The 25,288-nt window shown below is 40.0% G+C and overlaps 1 protein-coding gene across 2 annotated transcripts; it reads left to right on the plus strand.

Moving 5' to 3' along the window:
* LOC139462344 (uncharacterized) lies at positions 1-25,004 on the plus strand. 2 transcript variants are annotated; one of them, XM_071243999.1, is made up of 14 exons: positions 1-113; positions 3,373-3,463; positions 6,459-6,673; positions 11,028-11,229; positions 11,856-12,005; positions 12,758-12,900; positions 13,432-13,669; positions 14,755-14,901; positions 15,742-15,888; positions 16,926-17,032; positions 17,286-17,484; positions 18,474-18,596; positions 20,560-20,730; positions 22,380-25,004. In XM_071243999.1, exons 1-14 carry the CDS (start codon positions 57-59, stop codon positions 22,637-22,639), a joined length of 2,250 nt encoding a protein of 749 aa, XP_071100100.1. In that variant the 5' UTR covers positions 1-56; the 3' UTR covers positions 22,640-25,004. The 2 variants fall into 2 exon arrangements, with proteins under 2 accessions (XP_071100100.1, XP_071100101.1); XM_071244000.1 differs by lacking the exons at positions 1-113; positions 3,373-3,463; positions 6,459-6,673 and adding an exon at positions 9,868-9,920.
* The last annotated feature ends 284 nt before the right edge of the window (positions 25,005-25,288 follow it).

Raw genomic sequence — 25,288 nt, forward strand, 5'->3', positions numbered from 1 at the left:
CAACGAGCACATGACCTAGCACCTGATTGCCTTGTTGATGGTGCGGTTCGTTGGAGATGTTATATAAAATGTCGTTTCTACTGAAGATATGTTTCTGCCTAGGATTGTGCTTGGTATGGAATTTTTGTTACATTTATGTTCGGGTTATATACTGTCACTCCGTAAGTAATTAGACCACTCAGCGTCTTATGTCATCAAACAAACAAGTTATAGGTGCACACTGCACTGAGAGATATAAATAGAACAGCGACACCACTTAGAAATTGTAACTGGACTCTGACATTTCAGCTGAACATGATATATATGATGCTTGAAATTGAAAACCATAATAACTATTGAATTATATATGTGTTAATGATTCATTATGGCTTGATGTAGGGCTGGGAGTCCCAGTGGGACGGGTAACTCGGGTCGGTACTGAGTAGGACCCGGGTACCCACAGGACTACCCGGACCCGTGGTTAGTCATGTGATATATTTTTTAATTCACTATATAACTACACAACAATTTTAAGTCTCTAATGGTCACATTTCTTCCTGACTATGAACGCTTTCTTCTTATCTATGTATGTTTGAACAAAGCTAGAACCTCAGTCAACTTCAGTGTATGCATGACCACATCATTGTATACGTGTCTCTAAATACATTTTGCCAAGGCTCCTGTGAATCTATTCCATATTGGACATTTTATACCTATTTCTTGACGCCAACAGCGGGTACCGGGTAGGGTCGGGTAATAGGGGGTGGGTACCTGGATAGCAAATTTGGACTCGTCCCAGCCCTGGCTTGTAGTATATACTTGCATTGTTTAAAAGGCATTCCTCAGAAGTTAGTCACAGATGACAGCTTAATGGAAACTTTCTTTAACATAGATATATACATGTACGATTATAGATATATTTTCCATATAGATACTTATGCTCTTGTTAAAGGATCTATACAGAAATGTTGTTAAAGAAGTTGTTCTTCATATTATATCTATTTTGTCTTGAAGTATATAAACCTATATTTATTAAAGTGAGGCTTTAATTGAGTTCAAGCAAAGACATACATACATGTATGTACGTCTTTGGTTCAATTAAGTTATGCAATGCCACCAATCAAGTCTTTGGCTCTGTACTAAGATTAAATTCCTTTCACTCTCAAACAACTTAATCATACTTTTGAAACCATAAAACATTGAAAAAACAAAAGTGAAACTAGTGAAAAGCACTCTCCACTACAGTTTCCTGTCATATGAGTATTACTGTACATGTGATGTCATGAGTTTAGTCATCAGCTGACTACACTCTTTTCCTCTTGTATACAAGGAAGTTTCCCAATATTTGGTGTGTAGAGTTGCATCCCTTACTTGTCAAAGGATTTGACTATTAAGTGGGCAATTCATATCCATGCTTGTTGGGTTTCACCAAAGCGGACAACAGCTTGAACCTGCAATAGTTTGCGGTCTTCCACACATACTGTGATAATACTATAATACTATAATACTGTTGAAAGCTGTTGAAAGATGTAATTAACTCGCTCTCATTGATTGTAGTCAACATGTTCAAAAGGCCACATCTAAAATGACAAATCTGATTTATTGACTTCAGTATTATTTTTGTGTGCATGAATTATTAACGTAAAACCCTGTGTGCACATTGAGTAAATGCCTGCACCAGACTGGTTTTTTATGTTTTATTATAAACGCAAAAAAAAATGAAATTGATTCATATTTAAATAAAAAAAAGTTAACAATAATAACTTCACAGACTGCTTATTCAACTGTAAACATAAAGACTGAGACAACTATATGAAGTAAGTGACATGAATCAGCGCACTAATGCCGCACAAAACCCACCCATTCTATGAATAGCCAATCAGAGAACAGGACTTCGTTTCTGGGCATAGTCGATTATTTTTTTAGGTTTATGGAAGCATAAATAAAAACATTGCTTTGTTAGCCAATCAAATGCATAGAATCCCTTTCAGTTTATTTATTAAGGATTGGTCATGACCACTTGTCTGTTAGTCTGACGCCAGTAAGGGTCTGGCAAGACTTAACACTATCTCCTACAATCTAGTTATGTTTCGGGGAAGACATCATTAGTCAAATCTAAGTACCGGTAGTCCACAGATGGAGAGAACTTCAAGTTTAGGTTTTCACTCGTCTCAGATTAACGGGATAGTCACAGTGTCTATGTCTGAACTTATGTAAGCCACTGGACCTAAATGAGATGTGGACTATGCTCTGTTTGCTGCATAATTGAGCTGATGAAATGCAAAATTGATATAAATCTGAGAACAACAATTTGCCTTAAATGGCATTAAAGTTATTTATTTATCCACACTAACTCATCCCCATAATTTCAGACATTGTCGTGTAGGGTAGAAAAGGTTGTTCAATAAACTTGTGTTTTAATGCCTGTTGTTAAAAGGGGGTCTGCATTGAAAAAGGAACAGCCCTGCATTCGTACATGAAATTTACATGTGTTAGGCCAACCTACAACTGTCTTTTCTGTAATGAAGTCCTGTCAAATGAAAAGTCTGTATCAGAAGCATATCCGTCTATTGTAGTTATTAAACAGAACATACAATGAAAATCTGTAAAATGTTCTCAAAGCAATGTCAGTGATGTTCTAGGTATTGCTATTCAGCTAATTTCAAATGCAAAAAATAAAATAAACAGAACGAGCTCAATATATCATTTCAATACGGTACATGATGACATTCACAGATGATTTGAAAACCTCAGTATTTCATGTTTATGAATGTGGCTGAGTGCAGCGTTAAACAACAAACAAACAATTTTAATTTCAGGTGAAATGACATAAAAATCTAGTGGATGTGTAAACCTTCATTATCAGTGATATTGCAGGTCTTTCGACTGTCTTTAATCAAAGGCAAGTGAGCTGAATCCTGATTATGATGATTGGCCTGACAGAAATGTGTATTATCCAAGGTCAATGTAGAATTTATGAAGAAGGCTGGTAGGGCATGTGTTTGCTGGACCTTAGACCCAGCAGCAGGATGCTAGAGTGAGTGAGTAAGTTGGGTTTAACGCCGCTTTTAACAGTATTCCAGTTATATCGCGGCGTGTCAGCTTAATGTGGGAGGAAAGCCTGATGTGATGCAGGTCTCAGACGTTTGCCACTTCGGTGAAACCCACGAGCACGGGTATGGTGCTGACAAACCTAGAAACATAATCGGGGCGAACCAGGATTCGAACCCACAATCATAGGTTTCTGGCGTGCCCAAGGGACGCAACTCTGCACAGCAAATCTGGGCGCCTTAGACGACTGGGCCACCCATGCCCCCTGTAGGATGCTTGAATATCTTTGAATTGTCAATCACTGTCTTGTGACATGTCAGCAAGAGTATTAATTATTCACAGGTATATGTGAGTGGCGAAGCTCCTGTACAATCCAGAGATGCTGATCCGAAGGATGTCAAGAAAGTACATCTGATATTCATGAACCATTTAGGTGAGTACTAGCCTGCAAATCTTGAACATTAACAGTAACATGTGAGGGTTATGCATTGATTGGAAAGTTTAGTATTGATATATCGATGTATTGATATTTTGATTAACCATGTTAATAACAAATATGTTAGCCACACATTTTTTATTTTACATATCACAGGCTCTCTGCCTCTTCTGAAAAGCAGCTGGTCCAAGAAATTTCACATAAAAATATTTATTTTTTTATGTCTCCCACTACCAATTTTTTTTTTATAGACACTGTTATAAAAAGAAAAGGTGGATATAAGTTCCATGTTGACATGACTATCAGTGATTCAAGAAGCCAGCTGCAGTTTTAACTCAACGGCAGAATGACTTTCATATAAAAAGATAAATAAATGATAGGCAAAGCTATTTTTTATTTCGACCGCCCTTGTGTGGAAAAGCTTAAATAAGTCTGTGTAAAGGCTGGTTCATTAAATACATGTTAAATGTATAGAATTGAATTTGCTGCCTTATCATGATCCATCTTAACCATGGTAATCTAATAAAATGTAGGAGGCACGGGTGGCCCAGTCGTCTAAGGCGCCGCGATTCGCTGTGCAGAGTTGCGTCCCTTGGGCACCTGCATCACTTCGTGCTTTCCTCCCACATGAAGCTGACACGCTGTGATATAACTGGAATACTGTTAGCGTTGTTAAATCCAACTCTCTCACTAATAAAATGTAAATGTTTCTGTGGCAGTGAATTATTAATTTTTATCAATGTTTGTAAATTTGTATCAAAATGGGATTTACATTAAAGAAATATTGATAAATTAATATCACAATATACAATAACATCCCTTGTAACATATCAGTGGTCAAAGGTAAAGTTCCTTTATCAATACTTTTCCCACTGGAAACAACCTTGACTTAGTTTGATCTGTATGTGATGACTTGGTTATCGATATCAACGACTGAACTAGATTCTGTGATAAGAGATGTGTCACTTTAAGATGACTCGGTTAATATCTATACAGTTCTGATGGCCTAGGACCGCCTCTGTGGTAGAACGTCCGCCCGGAGAGTGGAACTGAAGGTCCGGGGTTCGATCCCCGGGCGCGTCATACCAAAAGACGTTAAAAGATGGAACTTGTTGTTATCCTGTCTGGTGCTTGGCATAAAGGGGCTAAAACAAGGACTGGTCGGCTTGGAGTCAGTATACTGTGTCTAAGTGGGGTATTCATGTTAAACTGCGGCATGGTATCTTAGTGAGCTAGCACTATAAATCGGCATCAGTCCAGACTAGTACAAGCAGCCACACAAACACACACACATACATGTACGTCGCTATATAAGTGCAATAATCTTGGACGCGACGTTAAACCCCATTTCATCTCACCTCACCTCTGATGGCCTAGCCGATTATCATGATCATAGATGGTTTCAATGTTAGATTGAAGAAAATCAACCATTGCAGGGCTTAAAATTACTAGTGCCGCCATGCTCACCATACACATAAAATAGGGATTGTCACGCTTGAAAAGAGTTTTCCAAATAAGTTGCATGTTCCACTATCGCCAATCTCATTAAAATCAGATTTTTGTTCTCGCTATCGCTAAACAAAGATCTGAGGACATCCCATTAAGGGTCACGCCAGAATGACCTTTCATCCAACCAATCAGAGTGTTGCTTACCAGATCATGAAAGTGACAGTAGGAATGTGTTTTCTAATCATGCAACCACAAAATATTTAACAGAGGGTATTCTGAACGACAGTTACAGGTTTTATTATTATACCCATACAATCTAGGCCATCTGTAAGCCATTCCAGAGTGTTCTTCTTAACAGTTTTAATTTTTTTAATCGAGAGTACGTCAAAACATGTTTCGAAGCGTAGTCGCCAGTTTGAAATTAGTGTCGTAAAGCTCGAGAAGGCTGCCTTCTGATTGGCTAATGTTGATTTCTTGTCAGTCATTTCATTGGTCAGTCAAAATTTGCGAAAGGTCGTTCTGACGTGACCCGTAATGGGATGTCCTCAGATCTTTGTTTAGCGGTAGTGAAAACTAAGATCTGATTTTAATGAGATTGCTCTATCGCTAATTAACTTCCTGTGTCAATTCAGTTGACTGTATCTTACAGATGTTTCACAAGATGTTCAAGACTGCACCAAATACGTTTGAACATAATCATATGTTTCCATATTTTGACGGAGTATCACAAATATTATGTACAAGGTCTTGTGTTTCAAATGGGAGTGGTTATTTGTGTTGATTGTTGTGAAAAACCTAGCAGACGATCGCTATTTGTTATTATTATTGGGTAATAAATACAAGGCACACCTAAACTTAAAATGGCACTCCTGAAAAACAGGTCAAGAGCAATTAAACATGTTCAGCACACCTGATTTATGTCTAATTTAAGCTCTGCATTGACCATGTTGACTTACTTTGATTCCATTCCTTGTCAGAATAGAAATGTCAGTAACATGCAATACACAATCTTTGCACATATAAATTTTGTGATTCAAACAACCATAAATATTTGCTTCCCTAAGGACTTGCAATGGAAATTATTTGGATTCACTCTCAATTTGCAAGATACAATATTATGCGTCCGGTAAGACCCAGTAATTTGGAGCATGCTAAAATGAGTCCCATCCGCAAGTGATGTTAGTAAGCACTGGGCCCGTGAAGTTGCGGGGTAGAATAGGTCTTCAGTAACCCGTGCTTGCCATAAATTGCGACAATGCTTGTTGTAAGAGGCGACTTGGTTGATTCATGTCATCGTATCCCACTCCCAATTTCATTGATCAATGCTCATGATGTCAATCATTGGATTGTCTGGTCCAGACTCGATTATTTACAGACCTCCGCCATACAGCTGGAATATTGCTGAGTGTGGCATTAAACAACAAACAAACAAATAAAACAATAAGTAAACACTGTTTTCTAATGGTGTAGTCTTATTAAAAGGAGGATCTTATCATTGTGAAGTGATAATGTCAACTAGTTTATGATTATTTTCTATACACAGATGTTGGTTTCAATGGCATCAGCCCTAAGCTTGGCTTCATCAACAATGTTCTCAACAAGTACTTCACCGTGTACTTCCCCCAAGCTGTCAAAGTGGGCTTGCAGTTGTATATGCTGGGGTATGAGGAGAAGCTGATGTATATGTCCCACCCCTGGCTGGTCAGCATGTACCTGGACTGTCCCCCAAACCTGGTGCTGGCTGGAATACAATTACAGGTAGGTGTATGGGGAGAAGGTGGTCAGCATGTACCTGGACTGTCCCCCAAACCTGGTGCTGGCTGGAATACAATTACAGGTAGGTGTATGGGGAGAAGGTGGTCGGCATGTACCTGGACTGTCCCCCGCACCTGGCTGGAATACAATTACAGGTAGGTGTATGGGGAGAAGGTGGTCAGCATGTACCTGGACTGTCCCCCAAACCTGGTGCTGGCTGGAATACAATTACAGGTAGGTTTATGGGGAGAAGGTGGTCGGCATGTACCTGGACTGTCCCCCAAACCTGGTGCTGGCTGGAATACAATTACAGGTAGGTGTATGGGGAGAAGGTGGTCGGCATGTACCTGGACTATCCCCCAAACCTGGTGCTGGCTGGAATACAATTACAGGTAGGTGTATGGGGAGAAGGTGGTCAGCATGTACCTGGACTGTCCCCCAAACCTGGTGCTGGCTGGAATACAATTACAGGTAGGTGTATGGGGAGAAGGTGGTCAGCATGTACCTGGACTGTCCCCCAAACCTGGTGCTGGTTAGAATACAATTACAGGTAGGTGTATGGGGAGAAGGTAGTCAGCATGTACCTGGACTGTCCCCCAAACCTGGTGCTGGCTGGAATACAGTTACAGGTAGGTGTATGGGAAGAAGGTAGTCAGCATGTACCTGGACTGTCCCCCAAAACTGGTGCTGGCTGGAATACAATTACAGGTAGGTGTATGGGGAGAAGGTGGTCAGCATGTACCTGGACTGTCCCCCTCACCTGGCTGGAATACAATTACAGGTAGGTGTATGGGGAGAAGGTGGTCGGCATGTACCTGGACTGTTCCCCTCACCTGGCTGGAATACAATAACAGGTAGGTTTATGGGGAGAAGGTGGTCGGCATGTACCTGGACTGTTCCCCTCACCTGGCTGGAATACAATTACGGGTAGGTGTATGGGGAGAAGGTGGTCGGCATGTACCTGGACTGTCCCCCTCACCTGGCTGGAATACAATTACAGGTAGGTTTATGGGGGAGAAGGTGGTCGGCATGTACCTGGACTGTCCCCCTCACCTGGCTGGAATACAATTACAGGTAGGTGTATGGGGAGAAGGTGGTCGGCATGTACCTGGACTGTTCCCCGCACCTGGCTGGAATACAATTACAGGTAGGTGTATGGGGAGAAGGTAGTCAGCATGTACCTGGACTGTCCCCCAAAACTGGTGCTGGCTGGAATACAATTACAGGTAGGTGTATGGGGAGAAGGTGGTCGGCATGTACCTGGACTGTCCCCCTCACCTGGCTGGAATACAATTACAGGTAGGTGTATGGGCAGAAGGTGGTCAGCATGTACCTGGACTGTTCCCCAAACCTGGTGCTGGCTGGAATACAGTTACAGGTAGGTGTATGGGGAGAAGGTGGTCGGCATGTACCTGGACTGTTCCCCGCACCTGGCTGGAATACAATTACAGGTAGGTGTATGGGGAGAAGGTAGTCAGCATGTACCTGGACTGTCCCCCAAAACTAGTGCTGGCTGGAATACAATTACAGGTAGGTGTATGGGGAGAAGGTAGTCAGCATGTACCTGGACTGTCCCCCAAAACTGGTGCTGGCTGGAATACAATTACAGGTACCGTATATGACCGCAGATAAGCCGACCCCGTAGATAAGCCGAGGTGCTAACTTGACCATTGAAATACGAGAGAAAATGATATGACCCGCAGATAAGCCGAACCAGGAATTGAAAGGCAAATAACACTGCAAAGTCGGACTGCAAGACATGTGCCGGTACTCGCAGATATTCAAAAATATAAGATGAAAAACGTTTTAATTATATTGAAAAAGTCATTATTATTTCTAATAAAGATTTAACAAACCAGTCATCCACTTTCATAATGTGGGAAGCTGTTTCTCGTGGGTTTTTTTAATCTCATAATGATAGTTATATGTTGCCATCAACAACAAGCGCCATTTTGTGAATCGGTGTATATAGAATTACGAACCCGTGAGAAAATATATCAGCTAGAGCGAAGACTCGCAGTTTGAATGCAGCATCGTAATCATGGCGTTTTCGTTTCCAACTCATGATGAAAATGTCAGTCAGTAAAAATATACCAACTTTTATAACCCCCTTTACACCACTATTGTATGTTAATCCAATTGAATTAAATAAACTATCATACTATGAACACATTGAATGACCATCACTTACTCACAGGCTTCTCCAGTTTATTAAACTAATCTCTCGAAAACAAAGGAATTATGTCCCTACTCCCAACACGATCGCTAAGCACCCACAACTTGAAAATGTTTGTGTAAACAACATGACAAGACCAATCGGCCCGTTATTATCAATGCTCATTTCCTTGTGTACCGTGTTGCTTTTTAAACAACAGGAAGCAATCACAGTGGTCACCGTTTGTGACGTCACAGGAAACAGCTGATCACATGTTTTTGCAAATGGCGAACGGAATAACTCGCCGATACAGTTGTTTATTTGCCTCTTTCAATAAAGGTAGACACTTGTTCACTATCAATTTATGAACTTTGCAAAACGTACGTAATAGCTATTGGCGATTTCATCTGGGGATTATATATTTTAGCTGTGAATTACATATATTGTTACATGTAAAGATTGTGAAGTTTACGAAGAACGATAAACGTTGAACATTCAATTGAAAACTTATTATCGGAAGTAGTCACATGCATAACATTTTTTTAATAATGACAACATTGGTGTATAATAATAACTTTATTGATAATTTATAACAATAATGGCTCTAGTCATGGCAACTTCCAAACTTTCGGGAAGTTGTGATCTATCAGACCGTCATTCAGGCGATGTTTCTGACAGTTCACGATCTGAAAAATACTATCATGAAAGTGTATCCCGTGGATAAGCCGACCCCTTTCTACAGCATCTTTTTTCTGGTCCTCAAAATTCGGCTTATACGCGGTCATATACGGTAGGTGTATGGGGAGAAGGTAGTCGGCATGTACCTGGACTGTCCCCCAAACCTGGTGCTGGCTGGAATACAATTACAGGTAGGTGTATGGGGAGAAGGTAGTCGGCATGTACCTGGACTGTCCCCCTCACCTGGCTGGAATACAATTACAGGTAGGTGTATGGGGGAGAAGGTGGTCGGCATGTACCTGGACTGTTTTCCGCACCTGGCTGGAATACAATTACAGGTAGGTGTATGGGGAGAAGGTGGTCAGCATGTACCTGGACTGTCCCCCAAACCTGGTGCTGGCTGGAATACAATTACAGGTAGGTGTATGGGGAGAAGGTGGTCGGCATGTACCTGGACTGTCCCCCTCACCTGGCTGGAATACAATTACAGGTAGGTGTATGGGGAGAAGGTGGTCAGCATGTACCTGGACTGTTCCCCAAACCTGGTGCTGGCTGGAATACAATAACAGCAATGTGCTATTTGTAATTCATTGTAACCAGATAGGGTGAAGTTTATCAACGTTGGTCACAAAGGGTAGATGGATGGGTGGCTGTGATTGGCAAGCTTGACTCTTTAGAGTTTCTAGGGCTTCAGTCCTACCCCACACTGAAACACGTGTTTCTCCTTAAGCAAGAGACCGCCCCGTGGTCTAGTGGTAGAGCGTCCGCACAGAAAGCGGAAGGTCCTGGGTTTGATCCCCAGCCGCGTCATACCAAAAGACGTTAAAAGATTTTACTTGTTGTTACCCTGGCTGGCGCTCGGCATTAAGGGGATAAAACAAGGACTGGTCGGCTCGGAGTCAGTATACTGTGTCTGAGTGGGGTATTCATGTTAAACTGCAGCATGGTATCTCAGTGAGCTAGCACTATAAATCGGCATCAGTCCGGACTAGTACAAGCAGCCACACAAACACATACACGTGCATGTACATCGCTATATAAATGCAATAATCTTAGACGCGATATTAAACCCAATTTCACCTCACCTTAAGCAAGAGACTTGTTTTTAATATTCCTCCGTTCACCCAGCAGTGAATGGGTACCCAGTAGAACACTGTAGAATGAAATAATAATGTGGCTGTTAACCTTCAAACGACTCATAAGGCAGCTTGGGTTGTATGTCCCCTAGGGAGCTGAGAATGAAAATCAAGTGTACACTAATCCTTCAACCAGGGTGATACATGGATTGTGCCAACATCTTTAAGAAAACATACTTATGTTCAAGTTTTGGAGTTGGTATGGATGCCCTTCAACCTTATGATGTTCTTGCTTTTATGCTTCGCTCGTCACGCCGAAGACCCAGGTTCGATTCCCGACATGGGTACAATGTGTGAAGCCCATTTTTGGTGTCACCTGCCGTGATATTGCTGGAATATTGCTAAAAGCGACGTAAAACCATACTCACTCACTCTTGCTTTGATGCAGTGCCCTAACAAGACGGAATTGAGCAACTTCGAGGCAGCTATCAAGATGGGGATTATCACATGGCATGCTGGGCCAATGAATATGAACAATGAAATGTTCGACACCTCCATGGTTGACTACACCCTGCAGATCAGTGAAGACCTCGATAAGAGATTCGGGATAAAGCGCCCAACTCGTGTCGTCAGTCAGAGGGACGTCCCAGGTAGGAACAGAACATTGAAACAAGTAGATATGAAGTCATTGCTGTGAATGATATCAGTTCAAGTATATAAATCTTGGTAGTTTTGTAACATGTTTCACCACCTCCGTGGTCTAGTGGTAGATCGTCCGCCCGGAGAGCGGAAGGCCCGGGGTTCGATCCCCCTCCATGTCATACCAAAAGACGTTAAAAGATGGAACTTGTTGTTACCCTGTCTGGCGCTCGGCATTAAGGAGCTAAAACAAGGACTGGTCGGCTCGGAGTCAGTATACTGTGTCTGAGTAGGGTACTCATGTTAAACTGCGGCATGGTATCTCAGTGAGCTAGCACTATAAATCAGCATCAGTCCGGACTAGTACAAGCAGCCACACACACAGGTGCATGCACATCGCTATATAAGTGCAATAATCTTGGACGCGACGTTAAATCCCATTTCACCTCACCTTTGTAACATGTTTTAAATGAACCTGATGTTCATTATTATATAATGTAGTCTTGAACATATTTTCTGTCGATCCATCCTTAGCTATATTATTTTCGAAAACATATTTGGCTTCATCGATGAGTTGATACGACTTTTTAAACTGCTCACGCCATGTGTCCGTGAACAAGTTGATGAACAATTTCAGGCATGTCGATCGCTCTGCTGCCTCTGTATGCTAAGCATGGCATCGAGGGTATCAGTGTTGGTGTTAATGGAGGGTCTGCACCACCGGCCGTCCCCAAGATCTTCCGCTGGGAGTACCAGAATGCCAGTCTCATCGGAATGTGGCATCCACGTAAGAAAAACAATTTTGGGGTTCATTTTTTTACATCTGCTAAATAAATAATTATATCAGGGGTTTGTCTACACCTGCTCAGAGGCCGACATTTGACAGCAAATGTCATTAAAAGTTCCCAAATTGTAATTAAGCATTTCATGCTGCTATATTTTGACTAAAAGTTATGGATTAAGATGACTTGTATTTCACTGATAATAGGACTAATATACAAGAAGAGGCTTTAAAGCTTTGTTTAACATGACTGCATGGAATGCAATGTTTAAATTCAATGTTAAAATACTTCTGAACTTAGGAATATAAGAACTTTTTTCAAACTGCAATTATGAACCATTTTTTTTCTCAATTTGCCTGCCAGTGGCACTTTTCAAGAAATCCTAGATTAATCTCTCAATGTTGAATTAATAAGTGAAACAATCATATTTAAGATGTTCTTAACATAAGCGTGTCACTCATTTAGTATAGTATTTGGTTTATTTTAATCTTGTAGATTGTTTGGCCAATGAAGCACTTATCGGTATGGCATTATTTTAGGTCTGTTAATATTATGCTGAATAGGTGCAATAACACACAGGGATATGCATTTTAATATTCATCAAGTCATATGGAGTCTTTCTCATGTATTCAGCCATTGCTTTGCCTGCCCTTATTAAATTACATAGAAGTTAATGTAATTGCTTGAATATTGACGATATGGCATAAAAACAACCTTCTTGCACATATTTTGGCTGAGTTGTCTCCCCTGCTTCCAGGCGGCTACCCCGACCCACCAGGGAAATACCCTGCCCGTGCCCTAGGCCTGTCTGCAAAGGAGTGTGTGACATTCGAAGGTCTGGATGAAGCAATGTGTTACGCTTTCAAGAGTGACAACCAGGGACCTCCAGCATCTATGGCGGTAACATTGACATATTAGGCTTTATTTTTTAGCAAAATAACAAACAGATGACAAGTCCACGCTTAATATAACAGACCAATGAAGGGTCTTCAGCAACCCATGCATGCCGTAAAAGTCGACTATGCTTGTCGTAAGAGGCGACTAACGGGATCAGGTGGTCAGGCCTGCTGACTTGTTTGATGCATGTCAATTGCGTGGATCGATGCTCATGATATCAATCACTGAATTGTCTGGTCCAGACTTGATTATTTACAGACCGCAGTCATATAGCTGGAATATTGCTGAGTGCGGCGTAAAACAACAAACCAACCAAATTGTAGAGGATCTAACAACATGAACCAACCATTACTTTGGTCTCTTGATCTTCTGTCAGATGGTCATAATAAATCAATGATAAGGATGTAAGGAATGAGCATATAGTATCCATGTTTGCTAACACTCAAATCTAAACAAGATTTAAGTGCCACTGTCTGATTGTATGTTTTGAATTAACACTTATGATATGCCCGGTACTGTTTCCATTTTTTTTAGGAAGTCCTCATATTCTATGAACTAGCTAGGGGACAGTTCCCTAACGCTCATGTCCAAGCCTCGACCTTCGAGGAGTTTGTTGCCGCAGCCCAAGTAGTTAAAGCAGAGCTCCCTCTGGTGACGCAGGAGATTGGTGATACCTGGATCCAAGGCTCCGCATCAGATCCTATGAAAGTTGCCATGATGCGAGCCTTCTTCAGAACAAGAACAAACTGCTTGTTGAAAGCTTCCACAGGCAGTATGTATTAGTGTTAGAGTTATCTCCCCTGAGTTAAGGTCTTACTTTTGAAGTTGACCGGCCATGTTGAATAATGTTCCGGTGCTGGTAGGATGTTCACACACCATGGATTATTATTGGAGTTTGTCATGTGCCATATGGCTAAATGACAATAACACTAAAATTCCATGGTTACACTAGTACAAGTCGCTAATGTTCGCATTTCTTTCCAACGATGCACACATTCCTTCTGATTTTTAACTGTTTGACTGAAGACAAAGCTTCAGTCAGCTTCAGTGTATGCACATTCAGATCGTTTTATACTATGCCTGAACACTTTTTGCCAGGGCTCCAGTGAAGCAATTCCCTATTGAACATTTTATGCCCAACTTATGACCTACAGCAGGTACCCGGGTAGGGTCGGGTAATTGGGGGTCGGCTACCCAGGTAGTAAACTTGGACTCGTCCCAGCCCTAGGACTTACTCACATGCTACTGTTCACTTTGAGTGAGTGAGGGAGTGAGAGATTGAGTGAGTGAAAGATAGAGTGAGTGAGAGATAGAGTGAGTATGGTTTTGCGCCGCTATTAGCAGTATTCCAACAATATCAAGGCATGGGAAACCAGAATCATTCACTTTGAGTATTCAGAGGTTTCCTTGGGTATTTAATATATTTTTACTTGACTTGACTATTGAGTATTTTTATTCCAAAGAATGAACCTTTTTCAAAATGCTATTTCATCTGACTGCTAATTTGCATTTCTCCATTGATGCCCCAAGTGTCACATATCACGTTAGTTCACAATGGTGATGCATGACTAAGTGAAACAGGTATGACATTGGAAATTGAGGAGTCTACTGTAATATGCAGAAAATATGTTGATCAGCTGTAGGAAGTGTAAATGCAGTAAATATGTTGATCAGCTGTAGGAAGTGTATATGCAGTAAATATGTTGATCAGCTGTAGGAAGTGTATATGCAGTAAATATGTTGATCAGTTTTAGGAAGTGTATATGCAGTAAATATGTTGATCAGCTGTATAGAGTGTATATGCAGTAAATATGTTGATCAGCTGTCAGAAGTGTATCTCTCCTGTGTTGTGTACAGATGCAAGCACCTGTCCCAATGACGAACGGATGTACAACGCCTCCCGCTTCCTGACCAAGCTGGGGGAACACACCTGGGGCATCGCCCAAGCTGGGGACTTGATCAACTGGGAGAATGATATATTCTACAAGTTTCTAGAAAACCAGAGTATGTGTCACCAGGTGTTTATAGTATTTTGTGTAAATGGGGATATGAGGGAGTAGAGGAACACAGTCACCTGTTATATATATATATATCATTGCCCAAGGTTTAAAAAAATAAAAGAATTGGCTATCAGGCAATGGGTTTTGAAAATATAGTGCAGGTGGGGGTGTCTTTCTTTTTTTTCTTCTCTTTTTTTTTCAAACTAGTTTGTAACCAAATAAACAATTGTGTACAATCAACCTGGGAAAGGGCTCCCTACATAAATGTATTCCTTGATGAGTAAAATACTGGAATACAGTATTTGACTACCGTTGGACCTGGAATATTTAAGGATTTGGGTTTTGTTTTTTTTAAATGGAAATAAAAACGAAACGTGGAGCAAACATTATGATGCGGGCGGTGCCTGAGAACCAAGACTATTAATTTTTTTAGCCTAAAGTGTACTTGGCTATTGTATGAGACGTGTGCAGAAAGGAAAGTCATGAAGAAAAATGTCACGATTTCGTTTATATATTTTTCATCATCATGATCATATTAATGGTTGAGCAGTTACATGCAGGTGAGTTAGAATTATTTGCCTATGATGGACATTGATGTAACATTCACCTGCTCCAAGGCAACGTCAATGGTTGGTTAATGGCCCTGCCAACTGGAACCAGCCATTTTCCCAATCCACATCTAGTTTTGATGAGGTAAAAAAGTAAGAATATACAATAACAAAATGCAACAAACAATTTCAGCCTATGTGAACCAGCAATGTTATTTGAATTATTTTGATAATTCATGTTTATATGCGACAATGATATCTGTAAATATTGTTTATCAATTTCTTGTATCCCACAGCTTCTGGGTACATGCAAGGCCCATTGTCTTGGATGGAGCAGCGACAATTCAATGACCTTGCCCTTGATGCACTGGGAGATCATCCACTGGCAGAGCAGGTCAGCTCAGAGTGGAAGCAGCTGAGAGCTTCCATCCCTGACTTCACTGGTATGTTTTGTTTATTCGTTTCAGCTATATGACAGCAGTCTATAAATAATTGAGTCTTGGCCAGACAATCCAGTGATTGACATTATGAGCATCGATCCGCGCAGTGGGGATATTATGACACACATCAACCATGTCGGTGAGCCTGACCACCCAATCCCGTTAGTTGCCTCTTACGGCAAGCATAGTAGCCTTTTACGGCAAGAATGGGTTGCTGAAGACCTATTCTACCCCGGATCTTCACAGGTATTACTGGTATGCATCAGGGAGGGGGGAAAGCTGATGTTAGGAAGGAGTTAAAACTGCGACATGTTATCTCAGTGGGTTAGCACTATTACGGACATTAGTCCGGACTGTACGTGCGCACACAGACACACACACGCACACACACACTGCTATGTAAGTGCAATCTTGGACGCACCCCATTTCACCTCACTTGATATTAAAAGACACTCAGGTGTGGGTCTCTGTATAACACAGATTTCCTGTAGTTATTTTACCCATTGCCCCCCAAAAGATGTACTGCATCACACTGGGTTCTATTGGGTGATGCTCTGTAATAATCCAACTATTCTTGGTATTTTATTGAATTTGAAGATTTCGTGACAACACTGTACATAATTGCATGCAAGAAAGGTACAAAAATTGTTTGTACCAGGTGTATCAGTATTTGTTGAATTTTTGTAAGCCCCCTAACCTCCTTTCATATATTGTGGAGGGACCCATCCCACATCCACGTAGCTATCAGCATGTCCATCTGTCTGTCTCCGGAGCAGAAGTCCAAAACCGTTCAATATTTCTTGTTTAAACTTTCCATTTCGATAAGTCTAGTTGGGAACTGGTGCCTTTTGATGAATTGGGATTTTTATTCTTTTTATTTTGTTTTTGTTTTCACGATTTTCCAATCAAATATTGCGGTATATTATTAATTTGTTACAAACACGGTTTTGTACTTCATTTGTTTTTAGAAATAGATGCACAATTAAATCTTAGTTTGCAGCTGTTTCACCATTATGAATTAATGATTCTCTTTGTTGCAGATTACCATGTGGTCACCGATCGCACTGCTATGATGTCATGTAACCAAGGTTACAAGTTCCAGTTTGCCGCGGATGGTTCAATCATTGCACTGGTGGACAAGAATGGAGTAAGTTGGTGTGGCGTCTACACAGGTGCTTGTGTGTGAGAAGTCCCCTTTAAAACAATGTTGTGGGGATAGCCAGTGTTTGTAGTACCCAACGCTAACTCTCTCCCCAGCTATCCCACCCAGCCATCCCACCCAGCCATCCCACTCATGCATTAACTCTCCCCCATCTATAAACACACCCACTCTCTCATTCAAACACTTGCCCACCCACCCACTCACTCACCCTTTAACCCAATGGTTGTAATGTTTCCAGGTGAACTGGGCGTCGCCGACAAATCCACTGGGGCAGTATGTGTACCAGACCTACAACCAGACAGACTTTGACCGCTTCGGCAGCATCTACGACACTGGCAAATTCCAAGTGGGAATCTACAAACCTAATATGACCAAGAACTGCCGGGCACAGAGCAAACCCTGGGCACACACAGTTACTGACCTTTATCAGGCGAATGGTAATCAAAGTATTTATTATCCAAAAATGGCTTCTATAGGACATTCAAGACACTGGTTATCACAGTTTACAAACTGAAAAAGTTGGAAGGATTATTTCAGATGACAAATAGAATCTAACTTTGTGTCTTTTGATATTAAATATATTAACACTTGTCGATAACAATTGAATACTCCTCGGACTTCATTGACGAGTGTTGATATGTTTGATATCAAACTGCCCGAGGGTAAGATGCTGTTTTTCAGTGTTGTTCTATATAATGTTGTTCTGAAGCCAAAGTAGACACTGGTTAGGGCTCATCCTCAATTATCATGTGAGTAAGGTCTCCATTCTGATATAATTATATGCTGGACCCATTTGAAACCATAGCTTCGTCTCAGAAATGATGCCACCTCCTCCATCAGTCCTTTTTCGAAAGCAGCACAGAATATCTTTTATTTATGAGAGTAATTTCATTGGACAGCTATTTTTAGTCATGTCATTTGAATTGGGCTCAAACTGAACCTATAGTAGCAATTGATTGATTTATTGATTGATTGATTCTTTGCTTGATTGATCTAGTGGATACAGCATCGGTCGGTGGTTCATTTCCCCAGCCACATCTTACTAAGACACCGTGAAAGATGGTACTTGTTATTACCCTGCCTGGTTCTCGGCATTAAGGGGATAAAAATCAGAACTGGTCGGCTTGGAGTCAATGTAATGTGTCTGAATGGGGTATTCCATGTTAAACTGGGTTATGGTATCAGTCTGCTTGTCACCAAGGTAGAGGTGAGGAACAGGAGTTTGTGTTGGCGAAAGTCCCCCTTTAAAACAGACTGACTAGTACAAGCAGCCAACACACACGCACGCACGCACACTACAGATTGGTCATGCATGGCATGTACGTTATTTGCGCAACATGTATAAGCAATTGCCTTATCTCTGTGACAGATAATAATGTTGATATGTTGACATTGATGTGATGTGATGGAAGTATTAATTCTTCAGATGGCAGCTGCAAGTTTGGAGTCAATCTGATTCCTGTTGAAACTGAAGCGACCTTCTACTATGGTGCACCACCTAAAGTGTGCATCCGATACAGCGTTGAGACCGACTCACAGGGCAGACCAGGTGGGGAAACAGTGATGATGATGATGATGATGATGATGATGATGATGATGATGACAGTAGTAGTAATTATGAGGCTGATACTAGTCCACTGATGAAGCCAGAGACTTCTAAAACCCTATTTTGATCTGGATGTATCAAACTGGATGTGATGAATTCCTGGTTGTTTTGATCTCAGTTTGTAGTCCCAAGAGTGTGTTGGTCACATCCTTGCGGCATCCTTGCGGCATTGTTCATTCAAATCTGAATGTAACATAAGGTCAGAATGACTTCACACTAGAGACGACATCATTACTAAAGATTGTTGACGTCAATCGACAAGTGTGCTTTTCTAAGACAGCAGACGTGATCAGTGCATTTTTCTAAAGGGGAGCTCAAAAGGATTAAGAAATAATGGGGAATAAAGAAAATTATTACACTAGCATGTGTGTCATACTGATTTTACGAAGCTCGTGTAAGAATTCATGTATTACTCTTGCTCGTAAAATCATAACGACAATCTAGTGTAATTATCTCTGTATGATAGTTCAGTAGTATGAATAATATGCATATGGATGCATAAATGTTACCTGTGAAAATTCTGGGGTAGAATAGGTCTTCAGCAACCAACGCTTGCCATAAAAGGTGACTATGCTTGTTGTAAGAGGCGACTAACGCAATCAGGTGGTCAGGCTCGCTGATTTGGTTGATGTATCCCCATTGCGTAGATAGATGCTCATGATATCAAATCACTGGATTGTCTGGTCGAGACTCGATTATTTACAGACTGCCATCATGTAGCTGGAATATTGCTGAGTGCGGCGTTAAACAGCAAATGAAAAACAAACAAAGATGCATAAATGTATGACAAATGCTTGTGTTTTTTTTGTGTTTATTATTATGTTATTTACATAACCATAACAAGATGCACAATGTTGTATGTTTGCTTTCTGTCGTCTGATTACAAGGTTGAGTCAGATATGTTGAACACTGGATATGTCATGCCATGACAGATTAATTATAGTAACATGACAGATTAATTATAGTAATATGACAGATTAATTATCGTAACATGACAGATTAATTATAGTAATATGACAGATTAATTATAGTAATACGACAGATTAATTATAGTAACATGACAGATTAATTATAGTAATACGACAGATTAATTATAGTAATATGACAGATTAATTATAGTAATATGACAGATTAATTATCGTAACATGACAGATTAATTATAGTAATATGACAGATTAATTAAAATAACATGACAGATTAATTATAGTAATACGACAGATTAATTATAGTAATACGACAGATTAATTATAGTAATATGACAGATTAATTATAGTAACATGACAGATTAATTATAGTAACATGACAGATTAATTATAAGAACATGACAGATTAATTATAGTAATACGACAGATTAATTATAGTAATACGACAGATTAATTATAGTAATATGACAGATTAATTACAGTAATATGACAGATTAATTATAGTAACATGACAGATTAATTACAGTAATATGACAGATTAATTACAGTAATATGACAGATTAATTATAGTAATATGACAGATTAATTATAGTAATATGACAGATTAATTACAGTAATATGACAGATTAATTATAGTAATACGACAGATTAATTATAGTTATACGACAGATTAATTACAGTAATATGACAGATTAATTACAGTAATATGACAGATTAATTATAGTAATATGACAGATTAATTACAGTAATATGACAGATTAATTATAGTAATATGACAGATTAATTATAGTAATATGACAGAATCGGGTGGTCCTTCACTTCTTTTGAGTAGCATAACTCATAAGATCATGTAGCAAATCCCAGGTATTGGGATACATAGGTACGGCTAATCTTGACTCTCTCAATGAATGTATGACAATAAATATTTAATACTTTAATACTTAATATCATTAACATGGAAGACAACAATTTACTGTCAACAGGGGTGGCGGTAGACTTCCAGTTCTACGCCAAGCCGCCAACACGTATGCCGGAAGCCATCTTCCTGACGTTTAAGCCTGTGGAACAAGAAGGCCATCGCTGGCTGGTCCACAAACTGGGTCAGCTCATCGACCCCCTCAACGTGGTGCAGAACGGAAGTCAGACACAACATGGTAAGGGAGAAGGGGTCTCACTCTCTGTGAACTACACACAAACCAGCAATTCAAATTACATACGCAAGCAAGCAAAAGGCGACTATGCTTGTCGTAAAAGGCGACTAACGGGATCGGGTGGTCAGGCTCGCTGACTTGGTTGATGCATGTCATCGATCCCAATTGCACGGATCGATGCTCATGCTGTCAATCACTGGATTGCCTGGTCCAGACTCGATTATTTACAGACCGCCGTCATATAGCTGGAATATTGCTGAGTGCGACGTTAAACAACAAACAAACAAACAAACAAATAAATAATATACCGTATTAGCCCTAATATGTACCACGGGCACTAACAAAATTGAAAAACGGTCGCTTTTTGAAACCATACACAAGTCAAATTTGTTTTCAGAGATGGAGTGAGCAGTATGGAACAAACTTACTTGATTAAACTAAAACATTTTTCATAATAATCATGTTTTCTTTTAATACATCTGTAGTATACACAAGAAAATAATGACTGTCATGTAATTTGGCGGTCCTTGTAGTGGCGCTCCTATAGATTACTTACATTGGTTGTTGGTCAGGGGGTGCTTAATGGAACACTTGCTTAATACTGCTAACATGATTTGAAAAACAATTCAAACTGAAAAGCTCCTCTTAATGGGTTAGTGTGTGGTCCCATTTGTGAAAGTTGCAAGTTTTAGAAGTCTTCAGTGGTAGAAGTATATGTTACCCATGTAGATCTGGGGTAGAATAGGTCTTCAGCAACCCATGCTTGCCGTAAAAGGTGACGATGCTTATCGTAAGAGGCGACTAATGGGAATGGGTGGTTACGCTCGCTGACTTGGTTGATGCATATCATCGTATCCCAATTGCATAGTTCGATGCTCATGATGTCAATCACTGGATTGTCTGGACTTGTCCAGACTTGATTATTTATAGACCGCCGTCATATAGCTGGAATATTGCTGAGTGTGGAGTTTAACAACAAACAAACAAACAGAAGAATATGTGCAGCTGGAGATACAATAGAACATTGACATTTCTTTAGATTGGCCAGACCAAGTATTTTTCCTGTAATGAATTTTTGTCCTAAAAATACCAACATGTAGGAGGCAAATTAAACAAAAAATTACATTGATTGCAGTGTTAATTTCAGGCTCATTGCCCCCTAGAATTTCTCTTTACATTTTAACAAATAGACTTCTCAGGCTCATTTTACTTCCTAGAGTTAAACAGCCTACTGTCATTACATGACTTAGATTAGACCCATGTCACCACTACACAACAAGGGGGCACAGGTGGCCCAGGTGGCCCAGTCGCCTAGGCGCTGTGATTCGCTGTGCAGAGTTGCGTCCCTTGGGCACGCCAGAAATCTATGGGTCTATTATGGGTTTGAATCCCGGTTCGCCCCGATTATGTTCCTAGGTTTCACCGAAGTGGTAAACGTCTGAGACCTGCATCACTTCAGGCTTTCCTCCCACATTAAGCTGACACGCCGTGATATAACTGGAATACTGTCAAAAGCGGCATTAAACCCAACTCACTCACTCACTCACTACACAACATATCAGCTGTGTGTAGTCATGGGTGATGGAGAAATATATCGTATATCATATGTAACTATTGATCATTAACGTAACACAACATATTTCTTTTTCCAGGAATTGATAAAGGTGTATACTACGTCGACTCTGCCTCTAAGGGATTAGAGATCCTCTCGCCAGATGTTGCTATAGCAACCATGTTGACATCGACGACACCTCTGTCTGCCATCCCCAACCAGTTATCTCCACTTAAGGACGTAAATGGTGTTTCTTTCAATATTTTCAACAATGTGTGGAACGTGAATTATATATTTTGGTATCCTTATCTCCTTGACGATATGAACTATAGATCAAGGTTCTTTATGACATTTTTGTAGATTAAGGGATTTCTCAGTTTACTAAAATGTGGTCATTTCTTGTGGCCATGAATCTTTTTCTATATTTTCATGATGATGCAAACGTTTTGTGAGAACACCAGGATGTCTTCAAAATATAGTTTCTGTTTTTGTTTTTTGCATATTCTGGTGATTGTTAAACTTTGACAAATATGTCTCTCTCTTTTTACTAAATGCACAACCATAAGCAGATGTTTCCACTGATAACCTGTTGATGACATTGATTTATTGATTAATTGATTGATTGATTGATTGATTGATTGATGAAGTGGGGTTTTATACCACTTGATAGCAACAATCCATATCATGATGTGGGACACCAGAAATATCCTCCACATCTCTGATATGAACAATCATAAATGCACCTGGATAGAAACTAGTTGGCAGTGTTTTTCAGATACCTCATCACCATGACGATGCAATTCTGTCCAGACATCTTTACAACATTTTTCAAATCCCCAATGATCAAACTTGAAACGAGAACATTCTCCAGCAGGATAATAATTATTGAAAGGGGGTAGGCTGAAAAAGATTTAACTGCAAAAAGATATGAATGCTACATGCTAGTTGGGGTGAAACGGTGAAGTCACTTCCCAAATCAGTCTTTCTTTTATTCCTTAAAACAGAAGTGAGAAATTGTTGTGAACTCATAGGATCTGTAAAAGTAATAAACAAATCAAAATCTTGGAAAAAATCAAAGTATAGATCACAGATAACAGGACTAAGTTGTATTTCTCCCATGTCTGCATTTCAAGTGAGTGAGTGAGTGAGTATGGTTTTACGCCGCTTTTAGCAATATTCCAGCAATATCACGGCGGGGGACACCAGAAATGGGCTTCACATCTGCATTTCAAGTAAAAGGTTTAATGTTTCTGTCTGAGGCAAATATATAAGATACATTGTAACACTTGTTTACTGTACGTTGAAGCACCTTACATTGGATCCTATTTACTGATGGTATATATTCCTGCAACAATACATCTACTTCTTCTAACATCTTAGTGCTAAGGCCCATACTTTGACATAGACTTACGACAATCGTAACTGTAAGATTGCTTTGTGGAACAGGGCACTGACACTTGTGACAGTTAGGATTCCTGGACATCTATCTTGCCAAATATACTACTTGACTGTAGGGATAAAAACAAAACTCAGGTATGTTATTCTATTTAATAAACACCTGACATATTATATAAGAGAATCAGCTTTGTGTATCATAATATTATTAAAATAATCCCTATCAGAATTGAGTAGTATAGATGTAGTTGCTTTCAAGATAATTTCAAAATAATTTGGCAAAGAACTGATTAGACACTATGCACTATGTACATTTTAGAGAGGTGTTTTCTATCCTATGTTCAGACAATGTAACCATGGTAACAGTTTGGTTCTAGGAGTGTCCTTCATTCAGCACTGTTGCCCAGCTTCGGTCAAGTCGGGTGGATGGATATATAGAGGTTATCACGCGAGTGTGTTTGGGGATGGTAAATATCCTGCATTAGGAATAAACATTGTATTCAGCGAGCCGTGGCAAAATATTTGCATCTCTATCCGCATATGACCCCAACGAATATCGTTTTTATCCGTTGGCTTAATCCTGCCGAGAAACCTACCCTTATATGATAAATAGGGAATCTCAAATGAAACCATGTACAATGAAACCCCAGTTATCCAGACTAACACTTAACCCATCATACGACAAAGGGACATATATCCGGATTCATATTGGGTATTTTTATAACACATGTTTATGTTTGGAAATTTATGAGACTAGTGTGTAGCTGTTGTTTGGACAGCAGTTTGTGATTTGTATTTGTTATTTTGTATGTACTGATAGATGAGAATATATTGTAGCTCACCTGATCCAAAGGTCAGTGCAAGGTCATATGTGGGTTTTTGTCTCGTATCTGTATTTGCTCTGTGTTATCCCTTGAAAATAGTTAATGTTTACTTTATGTAGCTATTGGCTCTGTTTGATGGATTTACCATGTGATTGCTATCAGTTGTTGAATGTTTTAAAGATTTTTATTGGTAAATTTCAACTGACATGTACATCTCTGCCATCTAGGCTGAAAAACCATCACCAGTAACTGCTGCATACATTCCTGGTTGTTAGGCAACCAAGTTCATTCCTTCCTTAAAAAATTGACAATCACACATTGAAGGCATTTAATTGTGGTTGTTTGACACCGGACGAAGCAAATTCCAGCTATTCAACAGCAGCCTGTAAGTCATCAAGTGTTGACAAGACAAATCAGTGGTTGATAATACGAACAGCTTCCTTAGCTATACAATGATACGTAATCAATTAAGTCACCAAGTGTGACCACCTGATATACAATGTCACCTGGTATACAATGTCACCTGGTATATACAATGTCACCTGGTATACAATGTCACCTGGGACAAATGTCACCTGGTATACAATGTCACCTGGGACAAATGTCACCTGGTATACAACGTCACCTGGGACAAATGTCACCTGATATACAAATGTCACCTGGTATACAATGTCACCTGGTATACAATGTCACCTGGTACAAATGTCACCTGGTATACAAATGTCACCTGTATACAATGTCACCTGGTACAAATGTCACCTGGTATACAATGTCACCTGGTATACAATGT

This window comes from Haliotis cracherodii, unplaced genomic scaffold (genome assembly GCF_022045235.1).
Source record: "Haliotis cracherodii isolate W230 unplaced genomic scaffold, xgHalCrac1.p SCAF_15, whole genome shotgun sequence".
NCBI classification, from domain to species: Eukaryota; Metazoa; Mollusca; class Gastropoda; order Lepetellida; family Haliotidae; genus Haliotis; species Haliotis cracherodii.